This window comes from Rhinichthys klamathensis, unplaced genomic scaffold (assembly GCF_029890125.1).
Source record: "Rhinichthys klamathensis goyatoka isolate OS25496 unplaced genomic scaffold, OSU_Roscu_1.1 h1tg000899l_1, whole genome shotgun sequence".
Lineage (NCBI taxonomy): Eukaryota > Metazoa > Chordata > Actinopteri > Cypriniformes > Leuciscidae > Rhinichthys > Rhinichthys klamathensis.
The window spans coordinates 40,700-57,455 of NW_026607247.1; the positions used below are offsets into that span (position 1 = coordinate 40,700).

The window sequence follows — 16,756 nt, forward strand, 5'->3', positions numbered from 1 at the left end:
GAGCTCGATATTAGGTTTTTGGTATTTTCTTTTGTTGTCCTTGAGGTTAAAGCGTGTCTCTAAGTACTGAGCTGTTTCACTAGCTTAAATCCTAACAAGACCGCATTGTTTTCATCTTTCATGCACATCCCATTTACAGATATTTCCATGTATTCCCAGAGGACCACCTAAATGGGACAAAGTATCAAAACTTGGCTTACCATTGTATCATTTTACTTGCAAGCTTATTTTAGCTTAGCAGATGAGCATGACTATCTCCATGCTGATCACTTGCGATGCAATCTCCTGATAAAGCTGGAATGCTCTCAGCGCTTATTCCCTCCTAGACCAAAGGTCATGAGCACCTGACACAACAGGGTGGAAACAGGTATGTTTCACTTCCTTTGGATGAGGAATGAGGAAAGAGATCATGTCTACTCAATGGACCGTAGTCCAACTGTAAATGTTAACTGTAATGTACTTTACAATGTCGAAAAGAAGAATCATGAAACTAGACAGGCACCAAAGACAATGTAAGGCAAGCCAATATCAGGCATTTAAAAAAGAAATTTTATTGCTGTTGGGCAATTTCAAAAACACTGCAGTTACAGGCCAATGGAACATACAAAGCTCTTGCTCCATCTACTAAGTTCAGAAGCACCAAATACTGTTGTCAAAAAGATCATTTTGGTTAGAGGAAAGGAACACAGCCCCAAATTTTATATATATAAAAAAAACATTAACTAAAGAATAAAAGTGACAAATACCTTTTAAGCACCATAAACAGCTAACATTCAACATTTAGCAAACATTCAAGCTAAAGAAAGGCTTTGTGTCACCTTCAAAAGTTTAAACTTTTACAGCTACTAACAGAAAAAAACCCATACATGATCAGTTCAATATATACAGCATTATGCTTTCACACTTCTGAGCACATGAACCAAATAGGAGAGGACTGAGGTCACATGACCATGATGTGTTGTGTTGCTTGTGCTGGAGGCTTACAAACAATACAAAGCACACGGCTTTGTTCATACATTCATCTAGTGCAGATCAGGGGGAATCATCTCATGTCCAGTCGCGTAATTTGGCAACACAACATCTAAACAAGAATGAACCTGTCACTGTGCATTGGCGATCTCCTCAGGTTTCCATCGCCTCTAAGTCTTTGGTGGAAGAGGCTGTGCAGGACCCAGCTGAGGGTTCAGTCTCCAAGAGAGAGAGATCCAACTCAGGCAGTGGAACCTGCCAGAACTGGAAGGAATTGAATGGAGAGAGGTCCTCATCTGTGTGCATCGCCTAGTGGGATACAAGCAGAGCTAAATATCCAAAGCATTTACTACAGCAAACATTTGCACCAACAAGGGTGAAGTTTAATAGAATATGCTAAAAGTACCTGAAAGTTTGATAGTTTTGCCCCTGGTTTCACAGACAAGGATTAAGCCAAGTCCCAGACTAAAATGCATGTTTGAGCAGTTTTTACTGAAAGCAACTTGCACTGATCTTAAAGGGGTCCCATTAAAAACACATTTTTTTTACATTATTGCAGCTCCTCTCTCCCCAGTCTAGTTGAAAGCGTCGTTTTCGATAAAGTCCCTCCTTCCAAAATATGAAATGTGCTGTGATTGGTTAGCTGGCCCAGTGTGTTGTGACTCGCAATGCTTAGCGCGTGTTTGGAAAATGTACCATAACCGCAACCTCTACTCAGATGTAAATATTAAAGATGGCGTCAATTTCAAACCAATTCGTTAACCAATGTTAACGAACAATAGGAAAATGCAGAACGGATTTCAAGCACGGACTTTGCAAGCACGGATTTCACAGGACATTTCAGAGTGATGTTTAACGGCTCTGGGTTCAGATAGATACGCAGAACATCTTTTCAGTTCTCGCACATGCGTCGTGGTGCTCTCGTGAACGCACATCAGAGGCCCACATCGAAGAAAATGAATAGTTGAATAAAGTCGTTATTTTGGGGGGGTTTTTGCGCAGAAAAAAGTATTCTCGTCGCTTGATAAACTTAGGCCATGTCCACACTAATACGTTTTTGTTTGAAAAAGTATATTTTTCTCTCCGGTTTGGCCTTCCGTCCACACTGAGACGGCGTTTTAAGTCAATTTAAGTAAATTCCCCAAAGCGGATAAATTTTAAACCGCCGTTTTTGCGTTGTAGTGTGGACTGTGAAGCCGGAGGTATTTGAAAACGATGACGTAAGTTTAGTCATGTGATCCATGTTGTACCAATAGATATTCATGTTTACCGGTATTGTGCCTGTTATGTGCTATTCACTTTTACGCTGTTGCTAAAATATGTTACTTTGCACACTCTTCATATCACAGTCCTGCACAGATGACAGAAAATGTACTCACATTTGCTGTCCTGCGGCAATACAGGAGAGCAGTTGCGTTTTAGACCAAACATATGGTGACTGAGTGCGACCTGGACGCATCAGTGATGGTGAGATATTTTGCTAAATAAAATATTTTGCGCGATAACTTTATTATTTATTTTTCCATCTGTGTCATCTCGGTGAGCTTTTGTGAGGTTTCACGCATGCGCAGTAAGGTGAATTTAGAAGTTTCGCATCCACACTGAAATAGGGCTGTCACTTTACGTTCGAAAATCGATTGCACAATCGATCGGACCAACCAACACAAGTATCGAAAACGAAAATAGGGAATCGATTTTAATGGCCTTTTTTTTTTTTTTTTACCAAAAATGTGTTTTAGGTGGACAGATCAATACAGCACACAGAACATGTAGGATGGCGGAAAATAACAATGTCTTTTCTGTTAACCAAATGCTTTTTAATATTCGCTATTACTTAAATGCAAGTGAATAAGCGCGCCGTTATTTGTTGCGTAGTGACGTGTGTGTTCAAGTAAGCCAGAAATGCGCAGATTCTGCTCAATACGCTGTATTTAATATATCATGAGGACTCACGAGTTGCGTATTTGCACATATACATATTTGCACATATTTGCGTATATAAACATAGAAATACGCCAGATTGGCTCGTGATTTGACAGAGTTTCCCGCCAAAGTTCAAAGTTCCCTCTTCACCCGCATTTGGTGGGTTGGAGGGTGTTAATTTCAATCTCTGAATGTTGCGCTCATTGTGCACGAAACTTCACGCCAATAAATCATCAGAAATATTGCTGACTTGCGCGTCTCAAGCGCCCTCTTTACGTTCGTCCTAATGCCTGTTAGGTGTCCGTGGATTTGCCTGTATTTGGTGATGAAAATGGAAACGTCTTTAGACATGGAAAATCGATTTTACAATCGATTCAATGAACACTTATGTCTCAAAAAATCGAACAGGATTTTTTCACAAGTGACAGCCCTACACTGAAACGCCTGAAAACGCTAGTGTGGACGGAGAGCGTTTTTAAACGAAAACGCCGTTTTCAAATGTATACGGATTAATGTGGACGTAGCCTTAAGGTTGAGCCACTGTAGTCACTTGGACTATTTTAACGATGTTTTTACTAACTTTTCTGGGCCGGCAGATGCAATTACCTAGCAGCCTATGAAGGAGTGAGACAGCTCTTAGATTTCATCAAAAATATCTTAATTTGTGTTCCGAAGATGAACGAAAGTTTTGCGGGGTTGGAACAACATGAGGGTGAGTAATTACTGACAGAATTTTCATTTTTGGGTGAACTAACCCTTTAATTCATACTTTGCACGTGACGTCACAAGTACTGGCTGGCGGGCAAGAACGTCATTCTCTAGCAACGAAACCCAGTAAACTAATCAAGGATCTTGCCAGGACGTCGTCAGTTTTAATATACAAAAGTTGGCGTTTTGTCATCTGTATGTGATTTGATTTGATATGAGAAGATGAATAGATGGAGAATGAATTACACCACGTTACTGTTGCACTGCGTCTACTTATTACTTACTTACAGTTACTTTGCATGCATACTATCGTACACTTATTACTATACTACATTACAGCCTAAAAGATTGCTAACAGGATTATACGCATATTTCGTTGCTCTTGTCTGATGCTATGTGGAGTGGATAAGCAGGTAGGCTACAATGTTTGACATCCTGCTAGCCATATGATACAGTTGGCATAAGTTTTTATTTTTTATTATTCAAGCTGCCATTCGCCGGCAGGCAGGGTGTACATATTCAGATGAAGACTTCATCACACGATGGAACAGATGTCACTTTGTGTATAGCTGCAAACATTAGCAAACGGACCTTTGCTTTGATTATGAAGATATTCCTGTTTTTCATCTGCCATACGACAGCGTTGTTAACCCATCCACGCTTGAAAAATAGATAGCTATCTGTACTTTTGTAGGCTTTCATTTTTTGTGCGGTGTAAGGTGACGGATTCTCTATAAGATATATGTAAATATCTCCAAACTCCAAGTCTGGTAGAGACTTTGCCAGCTTCAAAGCAATGAAAACATCAGCAGGTACTGTGTACTACGTTCCGAGTATGTTAATCTTTTCTTGATATCTAATTTTAACATTCGGTGACATATGGTCTACTCTAAATAGTTAATTGATTGTAGTATTGAAAATTTGCAAGGCTGCAATTCCCCTGGCTGGCCACTGTTTGTCGCCATTTTGTCAGCGTTTGTTGCCCGCCAGGTATCTATGGTAGTCACGTGACTGCAAAGTGTGAATAGAAAAAACAACTACAAATACTACTTACAAGTTGTGATCCGTAAACAACAGATTGTCCCGACAAAAGGAGACAGGAGAAGCTTTTGTGCGTATAACCTGCATTGTACTCCCTTAAGGAAGCTGTTCTAAGTAAAATGTCCAGCACACAAACAAACGTTGATGTTATAATGTTCAGGAACAGTGTTAAAAATAAATTAACCAGTTTTTCAGCCTTAGACAGCGGCAACAATCTTCATCTTATCTAGCGCAGCTCAACCAGGCCTAGCCACATTTTTCAAGTGTGTCTGACTGCGTCCCACAGTACTACAAACCGCGGCCCTTCAAATTACACCCCCTACCTCAAGTTACACCCCTAAAATGAAACAGCCATTCATGACGTTTCACATTGCATCCATAGACAGTAAAAAAAATGGACACAGCGACACCATAGACCTCAACGGAGAAAAGTGAAGTCAATTAGAAGCACTCACTTCCTGATGGCTGAGCGTACTGCGCAGGCTCAAACTGAGCTTGACGACGTAGAAGTGGCGTGAGCAACCTGTCTGACAGTTCTAGTAGCTGTGCCAAGAGGAATCTGAATCATTTCCTTACGAATTTTGCAGAGACGGAGAGCGTGAGTGAGCTGTCCATGAGCTAGCAGCAGGATCAGCTTTATGACTTTCTCTGGGCTTCTCCCTTGACTTTATGCCTCCACGACCCCCGATTGCCTGTGAGCTTCTCCTCCTGTCTATACGGAAATTTCTCTACTGTGCGACAGAGTCGCGTGGTTATGACGCAATCGTTAAGCCTATTTTTAGAAATACGGCTTCTACGGGGCCATAACGTGTAACATTGTTGTTTCTTTAGAAATAAATAATGGACAAATGGAGTCTTTAAACGCCTCAGATGTAAAGTTATTCACTGTCAAAGTGAAGCCAAAATGAATGGTAGTCAATGGAATGCTACCAGCAGGTGAAGGGTTGCTAGCCAATGGCTGCCCCCATGGAAGGTACGCTTTCCGGCTGCTGGATTACCCCCTTGATTGCATCACTTGTACTGCTCTTCTTCTGCTTCACTTTCCTCGCTTTTAAACTGCACTATCGCCACCTAGTGATAAGGCATACAGATCATATAACATAGGCCTATCACCAGACACGCAAGTCATCATGTTTGTTTTTCTCAGTTTTTAAAGTATTTTTAGTATGAAACTCTAAAGTAAATTAAAACTTAATGGTTTTTAGCTATAATTACCATGAGAGTATTAATCTAATTATATATAAGGTATTTTATGTTTTAATAATAGCTGTTATATCATACTTGATAAGATTCGAAAGCAAAATAGGTTAGCCTTACAAACATTTAATCTTCAAAAGATTGTTTTAGTCAATGACATCTAGGAACATTATGACTTCATACAATCCGGAAAAAGTGCGTTGTAGTCCAAACGAGTCGTTTGTTGTAACGTTAGTTCTTGAAAGGGGATTCTGTTAAATAAAATATAGCCTACCTTTGGAGTGGACTTGAGCTTTAACCTTGCAGATATTTTATATGCTCAAACAGCTACATGACACACTAGCTAACTAAAGTGGAAAAGCATAATAGGACGGGACCCCTTTAAAATATGTTAGTGCCATTGTTTTGTTTCAAGATGCACACCAGTGATGTTTTTTTCTAAGGCACGTTTATAAAAACTACTTAAATGTCCTAATTGAACAAAGGTCTAATCCTGGCTTAATCTAAGCCTTGATAGATAGATAGATAGATAGATAGATAGATAGATAGATAGATAGATAGATAGATAGATAGATAGATAGATAGATAGATAGATAGGCCACCATATGTTAATCTGCCATCATTGCACAGTATTCTACGGGACGCCACACATGTTCCCATCCATCTTGTCAATCGAATTATCTGAAGTTCGGTAAAAAAAAAAACTCATGCGAATAAAGCTGGTGAAAGTGTGTTTCCATCAAACGGCTTTAAAGCAGAGAAAAAAACTGTGTGTAATGACGTCACATGCTGTTTTGCGATCAAATTGGTATATCGAATTGATTTGAGACATGTTAAGGTGTTTCCATTCATTTTCTCACCGAATTGCACAACATTCAAGCCAACATTTGCGAACAAAGTTTTACTAGGCAAAATGGATTGCACCATAATAACGTTTCCATCCGCGTTTATCACATAAGCCGTATAATTTATCGATCAAGATAAAATCCGATGACCGATCGTATTTCATTTGAGTCGATATGAAATTCAATCGAATTTTACTGTTTCCATAAGGCATTTTTCATTCGATATCACTTAATGCGGATAAAAACGTGTGGATGGAAACATAGCTACAGTTTTATGACTTTGCACTTGTTTGTGTGAAACTTTACCTTGTCTCCTGCAGTAAGGTTATTTTCTTCGTCTGGCAGTTTATTTGACTCAGTTTGAAGCGCGCAAGATGACCGCCGCGTGACAGCAGATCTAACGTTACCAGCATCCTCGAATGTTCTAGGCTTGCATGTGTTCTTATCTGCCAGCACTGAATCAATCATGTTTGCAGCCACTTTTCTCGGTAGGTTAATGGCATCCAGCGGGTCATCGAGAAACTTTGGTCTTTTCCTGCCGCGTTGTCCAGAGAATGACAACAACGAGGATGGATTAGCGTTTTGGATCAAATTCACACCTGCGACAGGTTTGTCGATGTTGAAGAGAAACCGAAAACTTCTTTTACTGGGGATTTCGGGAGGCAAAATGTTCTCTGCTCTCCGCTTGGTCATTTGTGCGACCTAACTTCAGAAAAGTTAAAACTTAGCCTATACAAAAGAAGAGCGGTAAGACTTTTTTTTAGTACGCAGAGCGGCATTCAATATTCTAGCCATTTACGACAGTTCAGTTGTGTCGTAACTGAAGTTGAACCGCATGTTTGAATACAGCGCCCTCTGTGGCCAGAGAGGTCGAACAACAACATCGTTTATTTTATTATATAGCAAAAAGCTAAACGGTTGTGAATGATATGATATCAACTATAAGAGTAAATGTTAAAACACATTAACTAACTTCCTAATAACTAATGTGAAATTTGTGTGGTGAACAATTAACAGTCTTAAAGGCTTACATACAGTCTTTGTATATGCAACAATATTCCAAATTTTCTTAATTGTAAAACAGTTTTATTACAGTATGTACAAGATCATGAAAATCTGTTAAGTTTAAAACAACTTTATTTTAGTGCTACCAACTAATACAATTTTAATGGCCAGCAAGTTTCCTCAGAGGGGCTGGAGTAACTGCGCAAGTCAAGATCCAGAGTAGGCTCTGTGAATACGATTTTGGACATGAAAACTGTGGTAGTGTAAACAATTGCAAGAAAAACACTGAAATGTATGTGTGGAGTGACAAGCGGCATTAGTAAGATGTGAAGCAGCACCTGAATCCTGAGGAATATGACTGCAAAGCAATGCACCAAAACATGACATATTTTTGGTAAATGTCTGAAATTATTCAGTACATAATAAAGCTCCAGTCTTATTGTATTACCAGGAACATAATGCTGACATTCATGATTAAAATCCTCAGTTTATTATTTGGGCCATTTGTCTGTGAATTCAGCCAGAAGTTCAGCCTTCTAAACATCATGTTGAGTTTCTTATCTGTAAAGAATCCTCAATCTGGCCATCTTTAGGTGTCTGATCTCCATTCATCAACTGTTCTGCAGGTTTCCGTACAATAAAAAAAACACAGTCGTAGAGGTATTTGAGCATGGAGCGATCGTTCTCCGTGTATGTGCTGGCCACAGACTCTTTCTCCAACTGTGAAAAGAAATACAGTAACAGTTTATAACAGTATTACTGTTAATAATAATTTAAAGAGTTGATAATTAACTGTTTACCTCTAGGACAAATCCATATTTTAAAAGGACAGCCTTTATGTCCTCATAGCTCAGCTCAATGGACAATTCATTAGCCATATTCTCATAGTGGTAAAGTAGTGGACCTTTGAGAACAAATACAAAGAATCTTTCAACCACACCTGTTTTCAGCATTTCAAATGTAGATAACATTTGACTGTGAATGATTAAGATTATACAGAATATGACTTACCCAAATTTATCCAGACACCACCAGGTTTTAGAATATTCCAGATGGTTTCAATGTAATCAAGAACATTGTGGGCAGTGTCAATGAAGAAGCAAGTAGCAACACAATCCCACATTTCTGTATGGGAGATACAACTTAAAATGTTCAAGTTTCAGATCTTTTACTGTCTCCATTTAAGTGCCATTTACAATTAGGTTGATGTTTATATTTTTTTTTTTTAAAAACTCACCAGGGTCACTGTATACTTCCTGGAAGTCTCCAGCGACCATAGAGAAGTCCGAGTCTGCTGGAAGACTCTGTGGATTGACATCAGGAAAGGACACAGGTCTTGTTTGGTCTGAGGACATTTTGTTATTACTGAACTGGTGAATCCAGGGATACAGAGTCAAAGCATTCTCCTCATCACACCTGAGAGACAAAATATCAGTTAGTTTCCTCCTTACTACAGATGTTATATACCATTCTGATTGCTCGATTCAAATTTGCTGTCCTAGAACTCAAAGAAGTTCAACCAGGGATACAAGTTCTAGTATACTTTACCTTATGCCTCTAAATTACACAACATGTCACTAATGATAAATAGAGGGCGTACCCCAACAGGGTATTATTACAACATGTTGTTAAGACCAAGAGAGAAATATAATAAATATAAAATAAGCTATATTTATGTGAATGGTACTACTTAAATTGTGAAGATTTTAGTGTGTTGTACCTATTCAGAACAAAATTAGAGGAGAAGAGCATGAAGAAACTCCACTCGTTGCCTTGGCACGAATAGCCCAGATGAGCAATTTCCCATGCAAGTCGACCTAGACCGGACCCGGGCACTAGCACTCTTACCTGGGACACATCACTGTAGAGAGAAATATAACTCAAAACTCATTTCTTTCCAAATTATAAGTTGAGCCCATTTGACACAAAACATAAGAACGCTGAATTCATTTAATCAGCAGACATTTTTCCAAAAAGAATACATTTTTCCAAGAGTTTGGGTCAATATTTTTATTCAGCAAGGGTAACTGATCAAAAGTACAAAAGATTTCTATATCAAGTAAAAGCTTGATAATACACTGATAATAATAAAAAATATCTATCGAGCACCAAATTAGCATATTAGAATGATTTCTAAAGTATCGTGTGACACTGAAGACTGGAGGAATGATACTGAAAATTCACTGGAAATAAATGACATTGTAATAGTATTTCACAATATTACTGTTTTACTGCATTTTTGATCAAATAAAACCTTGGTGAGCATAAGAAACTTTCAAAAACATTACAAAAATCTTATTGACCCAAACTTTTTAAGTAGTGTATATAGATACTGCATGCACCTTATACTTCGACAATGGACCGTATACTTAACTACAGAATGACATCAAAGTATATTTACCACTGGTCTGGAGGAAATAGTCTCTGGATCTCCTCTATAATAGGTTTGTAGCAGCTGTCCCTTTCACCCTTTCCTGCTGCACTCCAGTCACGGACAAACTGCTTTATGGTTGACTTCAGCTTGTCCATGTCAAAAGTTGAAGAAGGCCGTACTTTCCTTGGGTCACCCTTTGAAAAGCAGGAAAACTATTAGATTAATTGACTTACTACTAAACAGGATAATAAAAAAACACACTTCTGTCATCACAACAACCAAATGAAAAAATACAACATTATTAATTGTAAGACCTACTGATTGCCACCTACATCCTGTCCATATTCCATGTTCTCAAACATATCTAGGCAGTTGTTCACTATGGCCTGCATCACCTCCTGGTTTCGGTCAACACAGTAGCGGATCTTGCTCAGATTGGGCAGGAAGTTTGTCAAAAGTTGCTGGTGGTGATCTGGAAGGCATCGGAACTGCCGCTCGGCTCGATTCACTCGTTCGTGAACATGAATTCTGAACACAGTGGGAGACACAATATATATGGACAGAGGACAAAGTAAATTAAAGGGAGAATATATATATATATATATATATATATATATATATACACACACACACACACACACACACACTCACCTAAAGGATTATTAGGAACACCTGTTCAATTTCTCATTAATGCAATTATCTAATCAACCAATCACATGGCAGTTGCTTCAATGCATTTAGGGGTGTGGTCCTGGTCAAGACAATCCCCTGAACTCCAAACTGAATGTCAAAATGGGAAAGAAAGGTGATTTAAGCAATTTTGAGCGTGGCATGGTTGTTGGTGCCAGACGGGCCGGTCTGAGTATTTCACAATCTGCTCAGTTACTGGGATTTTCACGCACAACCATTTCTAGGGTTTACAAAGAATGGTGTGAAAAGGGAAAAACATCCAGTATGCGGCAGTCCTGTGGGCGAAAATGCCTTGTTGATGCTAGAGGTCAGAGGAGAATGGGCTGACTGTTTCAAGCTGATAGAAGAGCAACTTTGACTGAAATAACCACTCGTTACAACGGAGGTATGCAGCAAAGCATTTGTGAAGCCACAATACGCACAACCTTGAGGCGGATGGGCTACAACAGCAGAAGACCCCACCGGGTACCACTCATCTCCACTACAAATAGGAAAAAGAGGCTACAATTTGCAAGAGCTCACCAAAATTGGACAGTTGAAGACTGGAAAAATGTTGCCTGGTCTGATGAGTCTCGATTTCTGTTGAGACATTCAGATGGTAGAGTCAGAATTTGGCGTTAACAGAATGAGAACATGGATCCATCATGCCTTGTTACCACTGTGCAGGCTGGTGGTGGTGGTGTAATGGTGTGGGGGATGTTTTCTTGGCACACTTTAGGCCCCTTAGTGCCAATTGGGCATTGTTTAAATGCCATGGCCTACCTGAGCATTGTTTCTGACCATTTCCATCCCTTTATGGCCACCATGTACCCATCCTCTGATGGCTACTTCCAGCAGGATAATGCACCATGTCACAAAGCTCGAATCATTTCAAATTGGTTTCTTGAACATGACAATGAGTTCACTGTACTAGAATGGCCCCCACAGTCACCAGATCTCAACCCAATAGAGCATCTTTGGGATGTGGTGGAACGGGAGCTTCGTGCCCTCGATGTGCATCCCACAAATCTCCATCAACTGCAAGATGCTATCCTATCAATATGGGCCAACATTTCTAAAGAATGCTTTCAGCACCTTGTTGAATCAATGCCACGTAGAATTAAGGCAGTTCTGAAGGCGAAAAGGGGTCAAACACAGTATTAGTATGGTGTTCCTAATAATCCTTTAGGTGAGTGTGTATATATATATATATATATATACACTCACCGGCCACTTTATTAGGTACACCTGTCCAACTGCTCGTTAACACTTAATTTCTAAGCAGCCAATCACATGGCGGCAACTCAGTGCATTTAGGCATGTAGACATGGTCAAGACAATCTCCTGCAGTTCAAACCGAGCATCAGTATGGGGAAGAAAGTTGATTTGAGTGACTTTGAACGTGGCATGATTGTTGGTGCCAGAAGGGCTGGTCTGAGTATTTCAGAAACTGCTAATCTACTGGGATTTTCACGCACAACCATCTCTAGGGTTTACAGAGAATGGTCCGAAAAAGAAAAAACATCCAGTGAGCGGCAGTTCTGTGGGCGGAAATGCCTTGTTGATGCCAGAGGTCAGAGGAGAATGGCCAGACTGGTTCGAGCTGATAGAAGGGCAACAGTGACTGAAATAACCACTCGTTACAACCGAGGTATGCAGCAAAGCATTTGTGAAGCCACAACACGCACAACCTTGAGGCGGATGGGCTACAACAGCAGAAGACTCCACCGGGTACCACTCATCTCCACTACAAATAGGAAAAAGAGGCTACAATTTGCAAGAGCTCACCAAAATTGAACAGTTGAAGACTGGAAAAATGTTGCCTGGTCTGATGAGTCTCGATTTCTGTTGAGACATTCAGATGTTAGAGTCAGAATTTGGCGTAAACAGAATGAGAACATGGAACCATCATGCCTTGTTACCACTGTGCAGGCTGGTGGTGGTGGTGTAATGGTGTGGGGGATGTTTTCCTGGCACACTTTAGGCCCCTTAGTGCCAATTGGGCATCGTTTAAATGCCACGGCCTACCTGAGCATTGTTTCTGACCATGTCCATCCCTTTATGGCCACCATGTACCCATCCTCTGATGGCTACTTCCACCATGTCACAAAGCTCTAATCATTTCAAATTGGTTTCTTGAACATGACAATGAGTTCACTGTACTAAAATGGCCTCCACAGTCACCAGATCTCAACCCAATAGAGCATCTTTGGGATGTGGTGGAACGGGAGATTCGCATCATGGATGTGCAGCCGACAAATCTGCGGCAACTGTGTGATGCCATCATGTCAATATGGACCAAACTCCCTGAGGAATGCTTCCAGCACCTTGTTGAATCTATGCCACGAAGAATTGAGGCAGTTCTGAAGGCAAAAGGGGGTCCAACCCGTTACTAGCATGGGGTACCTAATAAAGTGGCCGGTGAGTGTATATATATATTATATATTGAATTTAGGTTGATTGGGACACTTTTTACCATCCATCTCAATGGCAAAAATCAGACCAAGTTTTAGACAGATACGGTAGTCTCAGATCAAGTCTCTCTCTCTCTCTCTCTCTCTCTCTCTCTCTCTCTCTCTCTCTCTCTCTCTCTCTCTCTCTCTCTCTCTATCTATATATATATATATTATATATAGAGAGAGAGAGATAGATAGAGAGAGAGACTTGATCTGAGACTATCTGTCTAAAACTTGGTCTTAGAGCTGACGTCACAAACTGACAATAAAATCAGAGCCAGACCAAATCAAATAATTAAAACACAAAAAGAAAAATACTTACAACATTGGACATACGCAAAGGCCCAACAAAGCAAATTGGAATGCTATTTGGCCCTAAACAGAAAACATGAATTGGCAGGATACCTGAGCACAGTGAGCGACCCTAAACTGAGAAAAGTCCTGAGCATGTACAGACTCAGTGAACACAGTCTCACCATAGAGACAGGAAGACACAGACAGACCTGGCTGCCAAAGGAAGAGCGGCTGTGCCCTCACTGCACAGAGAATCAAGTGGAAACAGAGCTGACATCCTGCCCTTCTTATACAAACATTAGGGACACTTTCTATCCTCACTTCACAACCCACCAAAAAGAATTACATCAGAAAACAAATATGGACAAACTCCCATACCTGCTAGGAGAAAGCCCAGCAAGCTCACACCTGGCTGCCAGGTATGTGAGGTCTTGACACGATAAAAGAGCCTCCAGCGGGACAGAGCTACCAACACTCACAATATGCCTAGAGAGACTGTTATACATATTAGAAGATTAAAAAAAAATTGCTGTTTTTTTATGTAAAATTTGTATTTTATTATTCATTATTATTTTTTATTTTTTTTGTATCGTGTTATTAATGCTTTGGCAATGTAAAGATTTATTTCACCATTCCAATGAAGCTATTTGAATCTGAATCTGAGAGAGGGGGATGGAGGGAGAGGGAGAGAGAGGGAGAGAGAGAGAGAGAGAGAGAGAGAGAGAGAGAGGGAGGGAGGGAGGGAGAGAGAGAGAGAGAGAGAGAGAGAGAGAGAGAGAGAGAGAGAGAGAGAGAGAGAGAGAGAGAGAGAGAGAGAGAGAGAGAGAGAGAGAGAGAGAGAGACGGAGGGGGGGGTGATTAAATAGATAGATAGATAGATAGATAGATAGATAGATAGATAGATAGATAGATAGATAGATAGATAGATAGATAGATAGATAGATAGATAGATAGATAGATTGATTTATCAAATCTGGACTTCAATTGATGCAGGCGTTATTTTACATTTCAAATCCAAATTTTATAAGCAGTGGAGATATATATATATATATATATATATATGTTCAAAATGAAAGCTCAAATATCAGTGGCTCATCTTGTGTTGGTGTTGAGCAGATGGGACTTAGATGCACCAGCAATGTTTACCTGTAGTATTTAAACGCGTTCATGACATTCCAGAAATGCTGTCTCTCTAATTGCGCCTCTTCCTCGGGTGAACAAGTAATCCTTTCCCGATAGTTGTAAAATACCTCTGTTTTGGAAGCTGCTACTGTTTCATCCTTGCCGTCAGCCATTGCCGTTCACTGTAGGCGTAAGTAATCGACAATCGGCAACATAACTGAATACAGGGAAGATAATGGAACCTGCACAGTCGATTTGTGGGTTCATTGATCGTGATCCCGATCGTGATCGATTCGCTAGTTTGTTGTGTTGTGTCAAGTCAACTACATTCAATGTATTAACTTTGTTTATAAATGATCTGTTTTTATGTAAAGGAATACTAAACAAAAACAGCTCTGTATAAAGGATTCCATACAACACAAGTAGCCTATCATTTTAATAGAATGAATCGTTAACTAGTCGTACGATAACGAATAGGCTACAGCAGTGTCAGATAGTGAAATGTTGTATCATGTAAATAAATATCTCTGTGATGATTTATGCAACACATTTAGAATTTGAACTACTATTGTCTTCAAATCAAAATCACCATTTTTAACATCCATTGTGTAAATACAATGTCTGTAGCCTTTTCAAATTAAATTAAAGAAATTTGTCTTTGCAATATTTAAGCAGACATTATGTCAATACCAAAATTGTAGACGTAGTTGCTAGAAGTACTTTTACCTCTATTTTTGTTTTTTTCTTATGTCTATGCGCTCAAAGGCTAGAGAATGCCCATAATGCACTGTGAGAGTCGCGCGCTGAATAAACTCCCGCGTCTCGCCAGGAGATGGCGCCGCAGCTGTCCATTCATCCATTTTTCAAACCGTGGCAGGTCGTTTTTATTTCTATCATACAGATACAGGTACAGGAATTTCTATCATACAGGTAGAAATTCCTTTTTAAATGATTATTAAATTCTTTAATTACGGTAACGGTTACAAGTTTATACGTTTCCATGACATAGTTCAGGATAAAAAAATCTATTAGGCTACTACTGGAGCTGCCAGTTTGCTGTTTCAATTAAACAGCAAGCACAAACAATGCAAATGCGGCAGCCCTTCCGGCGCACCCAGTGTCCGAATTCCCTCACTCGTTTTCATGCACTCCTTAGAGTGGGCTATATTAGTGGAGTGGAGTAATAGGTAGGCAATAGTGAATGAGGGAATATGGTGCGATTTCGAACACAGCATGAGAATTCATTCAGCGCGCGACTCTCACAGTGCCAGTGCAATGTAATGCAATGCATATTCTCTAGCCGTTGAGCTAACATCAGTTGTAAACTCGTTATTGCGGAATTGAGGTGCATTGAGATTGAATGAGTGCACTCAATAACGCCCACTATGGTTTCAGACACCACTACAAATGGATGTCCCCTCAAATACTTCTTCTTCTTCTTATTTGAAAAGTGTGTGCAAAAAGTAGGTATGAATGATAATTATGATTAAGTTAACAGAAATGGAAAGAGATTTTTTTTTATGAAGGTAAATTATTTTTTTTCATAGTACTTGCTGCGGAACTTTTTAGTTCTCAGCTCCTGCAAATGCAGTTAATATCTATAGTACATAATTTTGATTTTTTTTTCTGTAAATGCAGAAGATCAGACAGATTCCTTATAAATATTAGATCTTATGTGTGGATGTGGGTTGCTCTTTCTTGTCATCACTTTCCTCTTCCGAATTAAAGGGATAGTTCACCCAAAAATTTAAATTATGTCATAAATTACTTACACTCAATTGTTCCAAACCTGTATAAATCTCTTTGTTCTGCTGAACACAAAGGAAGATATTTTGAAGAATAGGGGTTACCAAACAGTGGGCCACCATAGACTTCCATGTATGGGGGAAAACTTCATGGAAGTCAATAGTACCCCACAACTGTTACAAACATGCTTCAAAGTATCTTCCTTTGTGTTCAGCACAAATAAACAGGTTTGGAACAACATGAGGGTTTGTAAATTGACAGAATTTACATTTTTGAGTGAACTATCCCTTTAAAGGCTAATACTTGCAAATCAAATTTACCGAAATGTCAACACTTTCTGGCATTAATCTGTCATTTCTTTGTCTTGTTCTTCTGTTTTAAAAGACTGGAGTACATTTGACTTTGAG

At 39.5% G+C, this 16,756-nt stretch overlaps 2 protein-coding genes across 2 annotated transcripts; both read right to left on the reverse strand.

Annotated features, from left to right (window-relative positions):
* Window positions 1-863: 863 nt before the first annotated feature.
* On the reverse strand, window positions 864-7,379 carry wu:fa19b12 (uncharacterized protein LOC560551 homolog). The gene is made up of 2 exons (XM_056244041.1): window positions 6,990-7,379; window positions 864-1,278 (listed from the first exon to the last, which is right to left on the reverse strand). Exons 1-2 carry the CDS (start codon window positions 7,374-7,376, stop codon window positions 1,123-1,125), a joined length of 543 nt encoding a protein of 180 aa, XP_056100016.1. The 5' UTR covers window positions 7,377-7,379; the 3' UTR covers window positions 864-1,122.
* Window positions 7,380-7,800: 421 nt separating this feature from the next.
* On the reverse strand, window positions 7,801-14,809 carry LOC130078516 (carnosine N-methyltransferase-like). The gene is made up of 8 exons (XM_056244051.1): window positions 14,628-14,809; window positions 10,395-10,590; window positions 10,090-10,256; window positions 9,409-9,549; window positions 8,926-9,104; window positions 8,700-8,813; window positions 8,489-8,592; window positions 7,801-8,408 (listed from the first exon to the last, which is right to left on the reverse strand). The coding sequence occupies exons 1-8, from the start codon at window positions 14,774-14,776 to the stop codon at window positions 8,232-8,234; spliced, it is 1,227 nt and encodes a 408-aa protein (XP_056100026.1). The 5' UTR covers window positions 14,777-14,809; the 3' UTR covers window positions 7,801-8,231.
* Between the last annotated feature and the right edge of the window lie 1,947 nt (window positions 14,810-16,756).

Coding starts and splice junctions, on each gene's coding strand:
- wu:fa19b12 (XM_056244041.1), bottom strand. CDS start 7,376: ATGACCAAGCGGAGAGCAGAGAACATTTTGCCTCCCGAAATCCCCAGT. Junction 1,279..6,989: donor ACCTTACTGCAGGAGACAAG/GTAAAGTTTCAC, acceptor GTATCCCACTAG/GCGATGCACACAGATGAGGA.
- LOC130078516 (XM_056244051.1), bottom strand. CDS start 14,776: ATGGCTGACGGCAAGGATGAAACAGTAGCAGCTTCCAAAACAGAGGTA. Junction 10,257..10,394: donor ACATGGAATATGGACAGGAT/GTAGGTGGCAAT, acceptor TGCTTTTCAAAG/GGTGACCCAAGGAAAGTACG. Junction 8,593..8,699: donor TGGTGTCTGGATAAATTTGG/GTAAGTCATATT, acceptor TTGTTCTCAAAG/GTCCACTACTTTACCACTAT.